Source organism: Fukomys damarensis, unplaced genomic scaffold, assembly GCF_012274545.1.
Source record: "Fukomys damarensis isolate Sample0158 unplaced genomic scaffold, DMR_v1.0_HiC HiC_scaffold_24, whole genome shotgun sequence".
NCBI lineage: Eukaryota > Metazoa > Chordata > Mammalia > Rodentia > Bathyergidae > Fukomys > Fukomys damarensis.
Window position 1 is genome coordinate 56,805,919 of NW_022900936.1, and position 18,911 is coordinate 56,824,829.

Consider the following 18,911-nt stretch of genomic DNA (forward strand, 5'->3'; position numbering starts at 1 on the left):
TCTATCTATCTATCTATCTATCTATCTATCTATCTATCTATCTGTCTATCATACTTAGAATAGTGCCCGGATCCTAGCAAATATATAAACTATTGAAAAATAATAAATGTGGTGTAGCACAAATTTCCATCTGTCTTAACAGTTACATCAAACCTACCAGGTTAATTTCCCTTCTGGCCATATCAGATGGCTTCTTTCTTTTTTTTTGGAAGACAAGAAAACAAAAAAAAGTAATAAAAATAAGTCAAGAAATCAAAGGCAAGGACTTTCCCATCTATACTCCTCTACCACACTGCCCACTAGAGCAACAGTGTCCTTAACTTTGGCTTATTTGCCTTGGCTAATATGCCACCTCATTTGGTAAGAATTCATGGTTGCCCACTTCCGTCCCAGCATTTCTTACAGAACAGAACTCTGTATCAGCTCCAAGAGGAAGGAGCAGGATCTAGTACTTCAGTTTGTAATTATGTGTGTGTGTGTGTGTGTGTGTGTGTGTGTGTGTGTGTGTTTTGGGTGTTTTTGTTTTGCTTTGTTTGTTTTTGGTACCGGGGATCAAACTTGGAACCTTGCACTTGTGAGACAGGCAGTGGCACCACTGAGCTAAATCCCAGGCCCTGGACCATAGTACTTCATTTTGAAAAAGTCAGAAGTCTTTGCTCTGGGAACATTTCATATACTCGGTGGCATAATTTCTTACTACACAGGTTCACTTAGGATATGATAAATAAAAAGATTTATCACTGCTTCTTTTTTTCTGAAGTTCCGAGAGACATTCTAGCAACTTCAAGCAAGATAATGAAATCTAAACAGACTGTAGAAAGAGCCATAGAGATCCAGGGAAGAGTTGAGATTAGAGCGGATTCTTCAGAAATTTGATGATCTGCACTCTGAATTTCTTCCCTTCCAAACACCAGGAGCATTTCTGACCTGGCATAGCTTTCTCCTATTGAAACTGAAAACACTTGCTCTGCCTGGCTCACTTTCTGTAGCTATACTGTATCTGGTTTTGTGGGGGAAAAGGATGAGAAGATAGAGAAGAGGGAAAGGGAGAGAGAAAACCGAAGTAGACCTGATCAGATACAGATCAGAAATCTCTATGCATTTCTTTCTGTGTTTAAGAGTCGGGTGATGACACTGAATGTTTACAAAAGTAGACAGGAATTGTTTTCAAAATATTTCACCTCGCTCATCATAGCCAAACTCATACTTTTCAAATGAAATATTGCTTTTTCTCTTTCAAATTTTTGTTTATTAGTACATATTTTCTGTACATGGCGATTAGACTCCATGTGGGGAGTTGGTACAAGTACCTAGCACATCTGTTTGCAACCCCTTCCTCTCTCCCCCTCCCCCTCTCCTCTCCCTCCAACTCTTGGTCTCCTTTCCATTTGCACAGGACCTTTTTCCTAATATGTTTTATCTCAAGTGCGATAGTGTTGAGTGAGGATTCAATTCAAGCATGTGTTTAAGGTGGAAATAGAAAGCATACACACATATGATTCCCTCTGCGGACACTGGTCCTTTATTTAGACTAGAATGATGTGGTATTGGTGAAAAGGAGGGTGAGATGGACTTGGACCTATTGATCTGAGAGATTATTTCAACCTCTCTTCCAACTCTGCTAAAGTTTAGCAGAGCTTTCTCATACAAACCTAGCAGTGATGCAAATAAAATGGGGAAATTCGATCTCCTCATCACAGCCCTGGTGGGGCACTGTGTTGTGGGGAACATGCCTTCCCATGAGTAGAGGGAGCCCAAATCCATCCCTGTAGGCCTTTTAGTGAAAATATGAGTAGTCTCCCAGGAAGTCATTATCCATGGTTTATCATAGAAGATTGGGGAGAAAAAACAGCCGGAGTCCATTTAAAATCTATCTCAGAAAAAAGAATCCCAAATGTGTGATACAAAGGGACAAAGGGAGAAAGGGAAAACAGAACCCACCTTGGTGCCTTTTCAGGAAGCAGAACAGGCAAAAACAGACAATGACAAGCAGAGGAAATCCCCCCAAAGAAAGTAAACTGTAGAGGAGCCATAGCCCATCCGCAAGCTCTTCTTTGAAGGGTGGTCCTGGAGCACTGGTTGCATCAGGAATTCAGTCAATGCTAAAAACAGTCAGGAAATCTGAGCTATATTAGGCTCAGCAACATTGTTCTGCATTGTCGCAACCTTGATGAAGGAAATTTCAGGCTGATGCCTCTGTTTACCCTTTGGAGGCCTCACTACCCCCAAACACGTTTTCATGTTTTGCAAAAATCTTTCATTTTGTTAAGGTTAATCCGTAGAACAATCTCCATAACAGCTCTCAAAAAGCACTTCATCGAACCCTTGCACTTACAGTATCTAACTTAATGCTCATGTTCACCACTTGAGGAAATTAGAGAAGCCAGAGCCTTTATCCTGTCCTGCGACTTAAGAGTGTCATTGTTTCAAGAATTGCCCAAAGTCAAACATCTGCAAGGTAGCAGCTGGGATTCAACCTACATGTTTCCCCACTAAATTCATTCTAAATGCCCTTTTTTGTCTTATAATTCATTGTTATCTCCAAATACTAGATAATTTTGGCCTTATATATAGTTACTTTTCATTACTATTGGTCAGAGTTAATATGTATTAAGGCCCTGTTTGTTCACAGTTGCAACTTATTTTTTACCATGTAAAAAAATGTTAGTAGCACAAAAGTAACATTAAAAAAAAAAAAGAAAAACAGAATAAAAATCACATATACTAGGGCAATGGCTCTCCAATGCAACAACTTTGCCCTCCAACATACCCACCCCAGAGAACACACAGCAATGTCTGGAGACATTTCTGGTTATGGCAAGGTGGGTGGGGAAGGAGGCTAGCATCTAGTGAGTACAGGTCAAGACACCATGCATTCTCGCCTCACTACGAAGAATTATTCAACCCAAAAGGTCAGTAGAGGAAGCCTGTCATAAGTATGACTTTGAGGAACCTTAAAAATATGTGCATGTTATGGGTTATGATGTAAATTTTTCTTATTGTGGGTTACTGTTACACAGAATGAAAAGTATGGAAGTAAAACTTTGTATTAAAATTCACATTTGTTTCCCTTGATACTTGATTTTAGGGTTAAAATGGTCACAGGCAATTGAAGCTGGGTGAATCCTGGACATTTAGTTAGGTAATTCAGAGTAGTAACAAATGCCACAGTGTTCATGCTGCAGCTGCTGTTTAGGGTGGGCAAGGAGCCAAATCACTGCCAGGAGAGGCAGACACAGCTGTCTGGGAGAGAAGTTTGGGTAGCAAACAACAGATAATCTAATACAAACAAATCCTCCCAATTCAGAAAAACTAATTTGGGGCTGGGGATTTAGCTCAGTGGCAGCACGCCTGCCTCACAAGTTCAAGGTCCTGAGTTCAATCACCAGTACCAAAAAGAAAAGAAAGAAAAAAAAATTTGTATTATTTCTGCAACCAACAAACAACTCTGTTAACTTTACTTGATTAGTTTGATACTTACTTATTAGAGTGTGTTCTGAATTATTTTGAGCCTGTTCTGAAATAGAAAAACAATACTAATAATTGAAATTGTTTGAGAAAACAGTGAAGATAACTACTCAGGTATTTCTAAAATCAGAGCTCATCTTGGAGAGGACCCCAGTGTTTGCACACTAACAGGGAATCCAGTCATCCAGCCCAGGTGCAGTTGGTGCAATTTGTGGATCATCACCTTGAAGTCTTGGCACGTAAAGTACTCCTTGAATTAGTTTCAGGCCCAAAGAAAGACTGTACAAATGAGCATAACCTTCCTCTGTCTGTTTTTATTGCCCTTTGCTTCTTCCCCCTCTGCCACCTGCAATAACAAGACACACATTCAGTAGGTGCTTCAAGGGAGTGCAGAAGGTCACAAGGAAGTGATGTTTTGATGACATTCTGGGAGCTCCTTCTCAAACAGCCTGTGCCTTTCACTCCACACTGATAAGAACCACCTCACCTCTGTGAAATTCCTGTTCAGAAACTTACCAAGGGCAGGTGGAGAACACAGTACAGGCCAATGTATGCTCCCGTCACTGTTCTCCCCCTCTATCAACTTTTCTCTTGAGTTTGCTTTGTTGTATAAAGTGCTTTTCTTCATTCCAGGAGATGACTGCTTTCCCAAGGACATCCAAGCCCCTACTTTCTCAAACACCTACTCGTATGCAAACACATTTTTATAAACAGCAAAGAAGAGTCAGATTTAAAAAACAACTACAACAAGGAAATTCCTAACATGCATCCAGAATTTTTTTTTTTTTTGTACTGGGGATCGAACTCAGGACCTTCCGCTTCCAAGGTGGGCAGTGGGACCACTGAGCTAAATCCCCAGCCCAGGAAAAGAAATTTCAAATAGAGAAAATAAAATGTTTTCATCATATATTCAAATTTAATTTACAAAAATTATGGTCCTTAAATAAAATTCCAGAGCTTTTCACTCAACACTTATTTCACTATGTACTCTTAGATTCAGAAAAGGGAAGTTTTCTTTGACCTTGTCCTTGTTATCTTTATTTTCACCATTTCACTAAAGGGAAACCCACACCCAGTTTAAATTAAGGCTAATTCCTAAATAATTTATTTGACTTTTGCAGAAGAAATGAAAACAACTGAAAGAAATGTGATACAATTCTTTTCCAGGACATTATAATATTTTATGAAATTTCCAAGACCTTTCCACACATTACTATAGTGAAAGGAAATATGTGTATGAAATGAAAGATACAGATATTAAATGACATAAAAATTGGTGAAAATTCCTTCCCCTGGGGTGAATGTGGGTGTCTTCCTTGAGAATTTGGATAATGAGCTGGACTTGAAAGAAGGGTTTGGATTTTTATAGGTGGAGACAGATGAGCTGATGTGCTACAAGTAGTGAAGACAGCATCAGAAGAGTCATGGTAAAGACATGGCAAGCCCGGCGTGGTGGCGCACTCCTGTAATCCCAGCACTCAGGAGGCTGAGGCAGCAGGATCGCTGTGAATTCGAGACCAGCCTGGGCTACATAGTGAGTTCCAGGTCAGTCGCAACTACACAGTGAGACCCTGATCAAAAAACAAAAAACAAAAACAAAAACAAAAACAAAAAAAGACATGGCAATAACGAGTACAGCTGTTAGGCTGGAGTTGACAGGTTCTACGTGGAATTAAGAAGCAACCCAGAAAAGTAGGCGAGGATGAACTGTGGGAACTCTGAATGTTGCTCAGCAAACATGAACCCCGTCTCATGAACACTCAACATGCTTTGTAGGAAATTCAGTAGAAGAGTAGCATTATTGAAAAAGTATATTAGGCAAGTATATAAGGAAGATTGTTAGCGAACATGAACTAAAATGTGTAAATGCTCCAGATAAGACGTCATGATACCATTTATTGGAATCATTTAGAAAGACAATAATAAAGGTCTAACATGCTCATGCAAGCTATCATGGGAACATGCCACAGTGTGGGAGGTTGCTGACAGTGAAGAATAGAAATACAGAGCTGAATGTCATCTTTGACAAAGGAGCTGACCATCCTCAGTGGAGGAAAGATAGCCTCTTTAATATATAGTGCTGGAAAAACTGGATTTCAACCTGCCAAAGATTAAAACTGGACCCTTAACTTTCACCATGCACTAAATTAAAATGTAAGTGGATTAAGGATCTAAACATTAAAACAGAAACTCTAAACTTGCTGAAAGATAAGTTAGGCAGAACTCTTGAAGACATTGGCATAGGAAAAGACTTTATGAACAAATCCTCAGTAGCACGGGAACTAGAAGAAAGAATCAATAACTGGGACCTCATCTTATTAAAAGGCTTCTGCACTGCAAAAGAAACCATCAACCGAACTAAGAGAAAACCTACAATGTGGGAAAAAAATTTTACCAGCTGCTCCTCAGACAAGGGACTATTATCTAGAATATATAAAGAACTCAAAACAATCAGCTCCCCCAAACATAAAGACCCAATTCAAAAATGGGCATCCGAAATGAACAAACATTTCTCAGACAAAGAAGTAAAAGCAGCAAGCAAATATTTGAAAAAATGTTCCACATCACTGGTCATTGGAGAGATGCAGATGAAAACAACACTGAGATTCCACTTCACCCCACAAAGAATGGTTGCTATCCAGAAATCAACCAATAACAAATATTGGCAGGGTTGTGGGAGAAAGGAACCCTTCTCCATTGTTGGTGGGAGTGCAGACTGGTGCAACCACTATGGAAAGCAATATGGAGATACCTCAAAGAGCTGGGACTAGAGGTTCCATATGACTCAGCTATCCCTCTGTTTGGTATCTTTCCAAAAGAATTAAAAGAATCATATCACACTGATATATGAGCACCAATGTTTATTGCGGCACAGTTTGTAATACCTGAAACTTGGAAACGGCCCATTTGCCCATCAGTTGGAAACTGGATAAAGAAGATGTGATTTTTCTATAAAAGGGAATATTACTCAGCCATAAAAAATGAGAAATTAGACTGATTTGTAGGAAAATGGATACATGTTGAGAAATAAGTAAGTCATACATGTAAATACAGAATAGTTTCTCTGGTGTGAATAAACTATAATAGTACATAAGATCCAAATGAGATAACTGACATTATGAAATGGGAAGAAAAGGGCTAAATGGGTAGGGAGAGTGGGAAGGGTAGGGGAAAGGTAATAAGGGATAAGAAAAAAATGTGAGAAAATGAAAAGATGGAAATAAAGTGTTTGTAAATGGGGAGGGGAGGAGGGGGTGAAGGGAGGGCAGGGACAAGGGGAAAAATGAGAACCAAGACCTGTCACGTAAAGGTACAAGATCCCAATGATGAACGGAACTGTACTGTATACCTAAAATGTACCAATAAATTCAATTAAAAAACAAAAGAAAGAAAGACAAAGCTGAGTCCTGGGGAATACCCAGCAAAGGCCAGAAGCATGAGCTGACAAGCTGATCACGAAAGGAGGTGGTAAGAAAGCAGCATAGGAAAGTGGGAAACTAAAAGAGTAGAAATCATCAAAAAGAAACAAAGGCCCTTCATGAAGTCTTTTATTTAGCTCTTAGACTTTTTCACTGCTTCCTCCTCATACTCTGTATCAGCATAAAATACATAAAACCCTCAGAGTACAGGACTGAACAGAACGTGCTTTTCCATCTGGCTTCTGAGACTGCATTACCTTCCTGGGGTTCATCATGTTGTAGCACGTAGCAGTACTTCATTCCTCCTTACGACTGAACAATATTCTGTTCCATGGCTAAGTGACATTTCTTTTATTCATTCAGCAAGTGATAAGCATTTAGATTACTTCCACTTTGGGGCTATAATAAGTATTACTATTATAAATATATATAAATTTTGTGTGGAAATTAATTTTATTTAAACTTTTTTAATTAGTACACATTTACAATGCATACTGTTTACATTCCTTCTGGGGAGTTAGTACACATACTTAGCACATCTTATTTTTTTATTCCCTTTCCCTCCCCTCTCTTCCTTATCCCTCTATCTGCTGATCCCTTCCCAGTTGAGAAAGAGCTACCTCCCTACTTCCTATTAACCTAGTTTCACTTGGATATTTACCTAGCTATGCCATTTCTTGGTCCTGTGACAATTAGGGTAAACTTTAGAAGAATTTTCAGGCTCTTTTCCAAAGCAACCACATCAGTTTACATTTCCAGAGGCAATGTAAGAGTGTTCAAATTTCTCCATATACATGCTAACACTTTTTTAATTTTCATTTTTTTTAATTCTAGTTATTCTACTGAGTCTATGTAGTGCTATCAATCTCATTGTGGTTTTGATTTGGCTTTTTCTGGTGACTAATTGCACTGAGCATTTTTAAATATTCTATTGTATATCTGTGTTATTAATGAAATGTCTATTCAATCCTCTGTTTTTTAAAAAGTTGTTTGTGTATTTGTGTTGAGTTGTAGGAGTTCATATATATTCTGGGCTATGTTCTGATTTGCAAATATCTTCTCATATTCGGTGGGTTGTCTTTTTGCTCTCTTGATAGTGTTCTTTGATACAGAAAAGTTTTTAATTTTCATGAAGCCTAATTAAACTATTTTTGTTATAATTTATGGTTTTATACTCATATTTAGGAAATTATTACTAAATCCAAGATCAAAAAGATGTACAGTTTTATATACAGGTTTAGAGTTCTCTATAGAAATAGTTTTTAGTTTTTATAGATAAATCTCTGGTACATTTGTATCTATTTCTTTTTTGTTGTGAGGTGCGGGTTCACCTTCATTCTTTTTGTGTGCATATATACAACTGTTCCAACATTATTTGTTTTATATTGCTTTCTTGTTGTTGTTTTTCAGTGCTGGGAAATCAAACATTGAGCCCTGTATATAGTAGGTAAGAGCTCTGCTATTTAGCTATATCCCAGGCTGCCATTTACTGATGAGATTACTCACCATTTACTTTCCTCATTGAATTGCATTGACAAGATCGTCTCAAATCAATTGCCCATAAATACATAGATTTATTCAGGACTCTCAATTTGATTACATTTATGTCTATGCCTCTCCGTATGTCAGTACAACACTGCTTTGATTACTAAGGTATTATAGTACATTTTGCAAAAGGGAAGTGTTACTCTTCCAACTTTTTTCTTCTTTTTCGAGACTGTCGTAGCTATTTTGGGTCTGTAACATGAGTTTTAAGATCAGATTTTCTATTTCAGAAAAAAAAAAGCTGTTGGAATTTGATGGAGTTGTATTGAATCTGTAGATTATCTTGGGGACTACTGTTATCTTTATAATACTAAGTCTTCTGATTCATGACAAAAGATATTCTTCCATTTATTTATATCACCTATAATTTCTTTCAGCCATGCTTCCTTTGTGCAATTTACAAGTCTTGCATCACTTTGGTTAAATTTATTTCCACATATTATTTTCTCTTTCATAGTATTATAAATGGGACTGTTTTCTTAATTTCCTTTTCATATTGTTGATTGCTAGCGTGTAACAATACCAGTAATTTTTGTGTTGATCCTATGTCTTACAACTTTGCTGAATTTATGTATTAACTTGTAGGGTTTGGTTTTTTGTTGTTTTTGTTTTTTCAAACGTTTAAGCATCATGCCATCTGTGTGAATAGAGAGTATTATTTCTTCCATTTCAATTTAGATGCTTTCCATTTCTCATTTTAACTTAACTGCTCTGGCTAGAATTTCCATTTTGATATTGAATAGAGGTGGCAAAAGCAGGCAACTTTGTCCTATTCCTTTGTTTAGGAGAAAGCATTCAGTCTTTCATCACTAAGACTGTGGCTATGGCATTTTCATAGCCAAAACATGTTTTTTGTTGTTGTTGTCCTTTATTCTTCCCTCTTTATTTTATTCCCATGCTTTGTTCATTTTGTTTTTCCCCTCTTCAACCTCTACATGTCCTTCCTCAGTAGCTACAGCCAATTAAAGGTCTCTGGGGAGGTCCTGGCAACCCACTGAAGCCCTGTCTATTCCCAAGAACTCATTTGGTAGTCAGGTTCTTTGCAGTTCTAAGTAAATTACTAACTATTTGCAAGTATGTAATCATCACAGCACCACAAACATAACCTCTATAAAGTATAATCCACCATAGACAAGGACAGAAAACAGAAAAAAATAAAATACAAAAAAACAAATAATGTGGGCTGGGGATTTGGCTCAGTGGTTCTGCCGCCTGCCTCACAAGAGCAAGGACCTGAGTTCGATCCCCAGTACCAAAAAACAAAACAAAATAAAATAAAAAAAAAATGAAACACTATCTACAATTATTGGTATTCATTTTGTAATTTTTTCACAATTTCAGTGACATACTTTTGGATTTATCAAATGGAGTTAATAATCCTTAAAGACAATGATTTTCATTATATTTTTATCTTCATTACCTCACTCAGCCCAAACACACACATGCAAATACATATGCCTTCTTGCACATCACGATTTATAAGGGTGTGGTAGACTTGATGTGATATGGATGTTCAGTCTCTAACCTAATGATTCGAGCATCTGGACCTTCCATTTCCTGAAAACATGAGAAGTAAACCATGAGATGGTCGGGGCTCAAGAACTCACCTGTCAGGTGGGTGACTGTTGAGTGGCAATGAATGGATGAGCAGGGGCATTCACAGAACAGCGGTAGCAGCCATCGTCTCCTGGAAGCACTGGCTCAAAATGTAGCAGAAAAGTCGACTTATTGAGCCCTTCTTCCCAACTCGTGCGTAGCCGAAGTCTGTCCTCAAAAGGTGAACAGCCAGTCCCATTGATTTTGCACCAAGTCACGTTAGGCCTATGAGCACGATACTTCCCAGGGCACTCCACTTTAAAGGAAGTTTTTGCTGAAACCGTGTGTTCTGAGTATCTCCTAATATGAAGTTGTAGGTCGCGGGACTCCTCCCCTAAATGATGAAAAGAAATTAAAATCTTCCTTCTGAAAGAGGTATACTTATGCCACTCCATCATAGTTTGCCAATTATTAAGCATGATTTTATAATTTCCCTAGATAACATTTTCTAGTAAATACCAATACCTGGTACATGATAAGCACATAAAATATGTTGATTTACTATTTTGAATATTTCCTTTTAAAAGTCAAATGAATTAAAATTCATAATAAAAATAATATAATTAGTAAAAACTTTGCTTTACAGAGACTGAGGTAGTAAAGAACTTGCCTCCAGTAATATGTAAATAATTAAGAGAATTTAGATTTAAAATCATACTCTTCTCATTACTCTGTATTTAATTCACCATTAGTCCATATTACTGCTTTTATTTTTTCCCTATTAGGAGTTGAATCCAGGGTTTTCATGCTGAGGTACATCTCCAGACCTTTTAATTAATTTATTTATTTTAATTTTGAGACAGTTTCCGTCAGTTGCCCAGGCAGAAATTGAACTCATGAACCTCCTGTCTTAGCCTTCCAGAGTGCTGGGGTTTATAGGCATGTAGCACTATGTCCAGTAATCCACTTCATTTCTTAAGCATTAATCATATTTTGTATGACCAGCTCTGGTATATCCCATTATATGAAAGGGAGAAAAAATTTTTTTGGTACCGGGGAATCAAACTCAGGACCTTGCACTTACTTGCAAGGCAGGCAGCAGAACCACTGAGCTAAAACCCCAGGAGAAAGATTTTCAGGCCATCACTTCTCCATAATACTTGATATTAGGAAATGTTTTTTCTTGTTTTTGCTGTCTTGTAGTTTTTCTATGACTTTTTTTCTGCATGGGAGACATGCAACTCAATATACTGAGCCAGGCATAATGGCACACACCTGTAATCCCAGAACTTGGGAGGCTGAGGCAGGAGGATCACTGCAAATTTGAGGCCAGCCTCTGCTACATAGTGGGTTCAAGGTCAGCCTGAACTGCATAACAAGACCTTATCTCAAAAAACAAAACAAAACAAAAAAAGATAATCATGTGAAGATAGGATGGTTTCAGATATTTTGAATTTTTATGTTTCTCCAAGTGAAATTTCTCCAAATTCCACCTCTTTTGGAATTTCTGTACTGGCTTCACGTACTGAAAACACAACTCCCTTTGTCTTCGGGGAGACAGCTTTTTCCTGTAAATAGGTCTATCTATGATTCTCCACCTAGTAATTGCCATGTATACATAAAATCTATAACACATAAAAATTTTATTTTCTATATTACTGAAAAAGTTGTGTTTTATCATGAAAGAATTTACCTTGTTATCTCAACATCTTAAAGTTTAACTGAGAACCAAGTTCTCAGTAAGTAGGCAAAATTGATACTGGATGATCCCCAATTTATTTCATTTTATGCATAATTCTTCAATTCCATTATCTTTTCATTATTCACTCAGAAGTTCATAACTGTGCTATATATAAAATACAGTCTAATAATTGTATTCATAATGGTAAGATTAAATCAATACATAAGAAGATGTTGAATTGTTTCATTGCTTCCACTTTTTAAAGAGGTGTGCAATCTGTTTAACCAAAAAAATGTATCAGAGCGTCTACTTAAACAAATGTTTGGCTTCCACAGAGCAACCTTCACTTACTTAGAATGTACAGTTGTGTGGAACTATTCACCCTCTGATAACTGTTATAAAATATTGTTTGGAAACCCATGCATAAATGGAAAATGAGAAATAGTGTGCATTTCCAACAACTACTTGCACAGCCTTCTGTGTCCGTTACATTTTATAATGCATGTTGACATGTGCATATTTCACAGAGTACTTTGTTATCATTCTAACTCCCTGAGCTGGACAGACAACTAAATATACAGCTAACTGAAATATGCAGTTTCCTTTTAGATAAACGTGTGGTGGCTTAGCCTTTGATTGTTCTCATTAAAATTAAAGCTAAACACGTGGTCTTAAAAAAGTAATGTGGGTTCCTTCTCCTCTACCCACATAGTTCTTTCTTAGCTGTCCTATTCTTTGAACTATTATTTCCACAATATAAGTATTCCATCTTTTTCAATAATTCCTTTATCTTCAAGCATTCATTGGAATAATTCACAATGTTATAGGTTATAATAACTCAAGCACAACTGAGATTTTAGTCAAAATTCTCCTAAAAGATGAGGAGAGCTAAGGGTGCAATCACATAGCTAGTCAGATATTAAACTAGGGGACAGGTTTTGGCCCTAATTCCACATTTCTCTCTACTTAGAACATCACCTGCTCCATTTTTACACCCTTGCCAATATGAACATTCTCACTGCCAGGTATTTCCTAATACCTACTAGATCTTTCACCAATCCTATTTATACCTTAACAACAGCTGTTCAGAAAAACTGAAACATAACCGAGTTTCCAGGAATCAGACTGAGATCAAGGGACCTGCAGAGAACTTTGTGAATCCCTAATTATTTATTTATCTATTTATTTACTAATTTATAACTATGCTGAGATCTCAAACCAGTTCACTTTAAGACTTCCTATTTCAGGTGCTTTCAAAAATTCAAAATAAAAAATGAAAGCAAAGCAGAAGGTAAGTTATAACGATGCGGTTTTCAAAATATTGAAGAGAAAGAGTAAGGTAATTTACCACAAGGAAATACCTAGCAAAAAACACCTAGATGTAGTTAGACTTATGACAAAAAAGCAAAGAAGATTGGAAGCAGAAAGGCCAAGTGAAACCCTAACTCCAAAAATTTGTTCCTCTCCCTATCTCAGCCTCCTAAGTTCCCTTTTCATTTTCTTTTTTTATAAAGTCTAGTTGATAGAGTTTAAAACTATGCCACAATTGTGAAAAATAAAACAGTTATATACAAAGGTATTTGGTCCTCTGGAAGCTTCCTTTTAATCGGGGAGACGATATTACCTAACAAGAAGGTTACTTTTCTGGAATAAACTTACTACCTACCACTCTTTTTTTTTCTTCAGGTTTACTCAGATTGAAAGCAAGGTTTAGACAAGACTTATACCTAATATTTAGGTGGTATAGGAAGAAAAAAATACATGACACTTGCCTTTGTGGGAGTTGTCTTCTAATGGGAAACGAAGATGCTCAATAAAAGGGAAAATAACACTATAAAGATACACAAACCACTTTGCATGGATATACACAAGATTAACCCCAGCCAGGGAATTGAGGGCAAGGCTTCCTGGGAAGTTTGTGTTTGAGCTGAACTTCAGTGAATAAACAGCAATTTTATAATCAGAGCAGAGATAGAGGAGTGGTATTTTGTTTATTTTTAATTTTTATTTTTGTTACTTGTTTTTGGAGACAGTGTCTTACTATATAGTTCAGGCTGACCTGGAACTCACTGCAGTTTTCCTACCTCAGCCTCCAAGTGCTGGGATTATGGGAGTGTACCACCATGCCCAGCAGGAGCTATTTTAGGACTGAAAAAAATGGAGGCCAAAGGCTTTCAGCCCAGAAATCTGATGGCCAATTCAAGCGACTGATAAACAGCTCACTGATGATTTTCTGAAAGTGACATGGAACTACTGGCTGTTTCAGAATAAATGTAATCAATGTCAGGCAGCGGAAATTTAAAGTTTGCCTGTCCACTGTGAGAAAATGTAATGCAAAATTTGGAGGGATATTTATAAAGTCATGGAAATAACTAAAAATGAGAATACTCATTTGACTGCTATTTCAGATACTAATACATTGCTTGAATTTAGGATAGCCACCCAATCTCAATAGCATCTAATTTCTTCAATTTAAGGTAAAGGATTGAAACAAAAATAGGGAAGTTCTTTTTTACCACTCCCCTTTAACACACAAACACACAACTTCACTTTCCTCAAATTATGACTGAAAATGTAAAGCCATTTGTAGTCTGAATTTTATATCCTTATTACAATATACTACCCTACTAGTCAGAGAACTGTCATCTGATGCTAGTGTCACAATTAAACATACCTTCTCTTCAGCATTCTGTAAATATTCGGTTGGGAGGAGTGTACAAAGCTGATTATGGGCAGAAAGAAGAGCAGGCTACTAGTCCTGGTGGCGTCCCTGACTTGTGATGAGATTATGCAACATCATTGTGGGTCTTGAATATTCTTATAACCAGAATGAAGATCTGACACTCACAAGAATTTTTCTTTATAGAAAGAGTGGATAGATGATGAATGCTTACAAGCAGGCATTAAAAATCATCAGGAGAGGCAGGGGAATGGGGAAAAAATAAGAACCAAGATGCATCATGTAAAGGTACACGATCCCAATGCTGAATGTAACTGTATTGTATACCTAAAATATACCAATAAACTTAGTGGAAAAAAAATCATCAGGAGTATTCCCAAGATGTTATTCTGTCTCTCAGAGACCACAGGTGATGTTTGCAGGAACCAAATGCCACAATTATAATTTTCCATCTGACAAGCATATTGACAATTTTTTCTGCCTGTCCCAAGTTATGTAAATCTATCCTATGACACTCAAGACACAAGAGGATTGTCATATGAAACATTTTCTGAAAAGGGATGAAAATCACAGTTGTTTTGGATTGTGGCTTATTTGCCAAGTATCAATTATTATTATTTTTGCTGTTTTCTCCAAACATTCATATCTGATAGTAAGGAATTTTCAATACCAAAAATAATTAAAGGATGAAAACCTCAACTGCCACCTCTAGCTTTTATATGATAAAATATCTGTTTCCATGTCACTATAGGTTATAAAGCCCTTCATAAAAATTTTTAAGAAAGCCACTTGTACATGATATGGTGTATATATACCATGACTTGGTGGTGCCTAGTGTGTGAGAGACTCATACTGAAGCATATCGAACAATCCCTACCTCTATAGTAAAAAATATTTTCAGACACAATCATAAAATGAAAAAAAAGTGGCCAGAAAACAATATAATAAATATTTTCTTGCCTTGCACTTCATATATATAAATATGCAAGTTAACAAACATTTGAAAAATATTAGAATACAAAAAGAAAAATCCCCAGGTATTTATTCAGTAAATTGAATAATACAAGCTTTGATCTTTTAGTTAGAATATGATATAGTAGTTTATAAAAATAATTGTCTACTAGCTCATAAGTTAATTTCATTAAATAACAAATGAACCTTTATTAAAACTGAAATTCTACAAATTACAATTTAGGTAACTACTAAATTGTACCACTAATGTAAAGGTTTTTTTAAAAATTCATTCTGCAGTTTTTAAACAATTAGCTTTTAAAAAGTTGGTAACTAAAGTTACCAAGCAACAATATTGTAACTCATAACCTGTTCTCTATTGTTTTAAACATTAAAGACAAATAAAACCCAACACAGCCATATATAGTGACAGAATGGAAACAGCTCCAATTTGCTTTTTTGTCTCTATAATCATCATGGTGTTATTAGTTATTTAAAAATGGACTGCTTGAAGGTAGGAATATATAGTACCACAGAGCCTGGGGATAAACTCCAGTGATTCAGAACATTTTGAATTTACTATCCAAATGAATAAAAGTGGCTGAATTCATATATGTTCAGGACTAATGCTGTAACCAGTAATTTTTCTGAGTTAATATGTATATAGAGTGCAGTTTCTATTAAAGGATATGTACAAATGTGTTAACATGAAGCTTACATACATATGACATTAATTTTTTAGAATTGAGATAAAAAATATTTGGGGAAGGGGTGTATTTTATCACAGACTGTTCAGAATAGCTAATACATGGTAATAATTAAAAGTAGACAGTACAGACAGTATATCCCCCTATTGTCTACATCCAGGCATGCAGACATTGTGCTGTCCATGAAAATTTAGGAATCTGATAGTTTCTAGTTCAAAGAGGAGGCAGAAAATTTCTTGCAATACTCTTCAGTTTGGTAATCAGATGTTTACTTCATTATCTCAGTCATGATAGAATCTCTGAGAGATTTCAGATCCTCAAGAGGAAGAGAATCTTTCTGGTTAGGTCAGTCAAGAAATGCTTCATGGAGGAAAATGAGTCTCTTGCTAGCCTGAGCCCCACCTCCAGAAAAACTGGGTCCTCTTCCCAGTACATTAGCAACATTCCTAATCCCTAAAAAATCCCCCACACTATTCAGTGTGACATGCATCACTCTATTACAAATACCTGTGGGTTTAGGCATTTGTGCTCTGTCTAATGTATTGCTTCCTTGATCAAGTGGTATTTGTCTTTGTGTGGGGAGACAGCTTTAGGAAACTATGAATGTGAGAAGGCATTATTTGTCCTGAGAATGAAAAGAAAGGTTCATGAAGCAAAGAATACCCTGTTCATTTCTGTTTCTACATGTTACAAGTCACTGTGTAGATAAAGATAAGCCCTTTGAGAAGTCATCTAACAGGCACTGAGATAAAGAACACCTGCGTATCAAAATACTCTACAGTGGTTTAGTCATAACCACTGAAGAAAAACTACACTTTGCAAATATTCAGTGTGGGAAGACCTGATTTATGTCCTCTCTGGGTTGATATTCAAAATATTTAACAAAAGACATTCCACGTTAATACAGTTGCCAGACCAGTCAGTCAGAAAGGAATGCCAGCCACAAATAATTGCAAAGTCGAAGACCTTCCAATTGAGTAAGTGAAGTTGCATGTATTAACACCAGCAGTAGCTAAAGAAGGCAGATGATGTGTGGCTTTAAAAAAAATAGGATTGTCCTCAGTAGCACGGGAACTAGCAGAAAGAATCAACAACTGGGATCTCATCTTACTAAAAAGCTTCTGTACTTCAAAAGAAACCATTAGCAGAACTAAGAGACAATCTACAATGTGGGAAAAAATTTTTACCAGCTGTACCTCAGACAAAGGACTATTATCAAGGATATATAAAGAACTCAAAACAATCAGTCCCCCCAAATATAAAGACCCGATCCAAAAATGGGCATCCGAAATGAACAGACATTTCTCATACAAAGAAGTGAAAGCAGCAAGAAAATATATGAAAAAATGTTCCACATCACTGGTCATTCGAGAGATGCAGATGAAAACAACACTGAGATTCCACCTCACCCCACAAAGAATGGCTGCTATCAAGAAATCACACAATAACAAATGTTGGCGGGGTTGTGGGGAGAAAGGAACCCTCCTCCATTGTTGGTGGGAGTGCAGACTAGTGCAACCACTATGGAAATCAATATGGAGATACCTCAAAGAGCTTGGACTGGAGGTTCCATTTGACCCAGCCATCCCTCTGTTGGGTATCTTTCCAAGAGAACTAAAAGAATCATATCACAGAGAAGTATGTGCACCCATGTTTATAGCGGCACAGTTTGTAATAGCTAAATCTTGGAAACAACCTATTTGCCCATCCGTTGGAAACTGGATAAAGAAGTTGTGGTTTTTCTATAAAATGGAATATTACTCAGCCATAAAGAGCGAGAGAATAGATTCATTCATAGGAAAATGGATACATATTGAAGATATACTCCTAAGTGAAATAAATAAGTCCCACATGTGTAAATACCAAATAGTTTCCCTGGTGTGAATATTCTGCAACAATGCATAAGATTCTAATAAGATTACTGACATTTAGAAATGGGAGGAAAGGAGCTAAAGGTGTAGGGAAGGTGTGATACGTAGGGGAAGAACAAAAAGGGAAAAGAAAAAAATGTGAGAGAATGAAAAGATGAAAATAAAGTGTTTGTAGATGGGGAGGGGAGGAGGGGGTGAAGGGAGGGCAGAGGTAAGGGGAAAAAATGAGAATCAAGACTTGCCATGTAAAGGTACATGATCCCAACAATGAATGTAACTGTACTGTATCCCTAAATGTACCAATAAACTCAATAAAAAAAAAATAGGATTGTAACTCTAACTTTCATGAAATACCATTTTCTAAACACCACAGGTCTCATGTCTTGATTATAACGGTTAGTGTAAGGAGTGTCCCAAGTGAGTTTCACTATCCCTCCACTGAAAAATTCTTACAAGTATATGTGAAGCACATAGTGATTACATTCACTGAAAGAAATGAATGACAATAATGAATGCAGGTTGCCTTAATTTGAGCTGATGGCGTTAGAGGCGGATATGAAATGTAAATATTTTTTTGGAAAAGTAAGTGATTACTAAAAGTGTAATATATCGATAATTTTCAGTAACATCAGCAAAGATTTTAGTTTTTTTGAAGTATTTTTAAAAAATACTTCAGATACGTGCTAGAGAAGTCACAGAAGGAAGCTTTCACAGTGCTGAATACCAAAGCTGATGGGATGCTCTGCTTCCTTTAGACAGCTGAGGTGGTGGAGGGAGAGTTATATCCTAGAGAAGGGAAGTAGCTTTGTCTTCCTTAGCAAAGTGAACTATAGTCATCCCATGACTAAGGAGTGACTTGAGTAGAGTCAAGACAAATCTATGCCCAGCAATGGCAGTCTTGAGACCATACACCAAAGATCCAGGGAGGATGTCAAATAAGATACCTCAGGAAATCACACATGTAGCAACAGAAAGCTTCCAATCATGAGCGAGCTGACCTACATTCACAGAATCAGAAATGTGGTGACACGAGGTTAGAGTACGGGACTTCCC

General features: G+C 36.8%; 1 protein-coding gene across 1 annotated transcript in view; it reads right to left on the minus strand.

Moving 5' to 3' along the window:
• The window catches only part of Btla (B and T lymphocyte associated), a 30,206-nt gene that overhangs the window by 3,244 nt on the left and 8,051 nt on the right, over positions 1 to 18,911 (minus strand). The window contains 3 exon segments of the mRNA XM_033768062.1: positions 1,942 to 2,094; positions 10,040 to 10,075; positions 10,078 to 10,362. Coding sequence (XP_033623953.1) covers positions 1,942 to 2,094; positions 10,040 to 10,075; positions 10,078 to 10,362 — 474 coding nt within the window.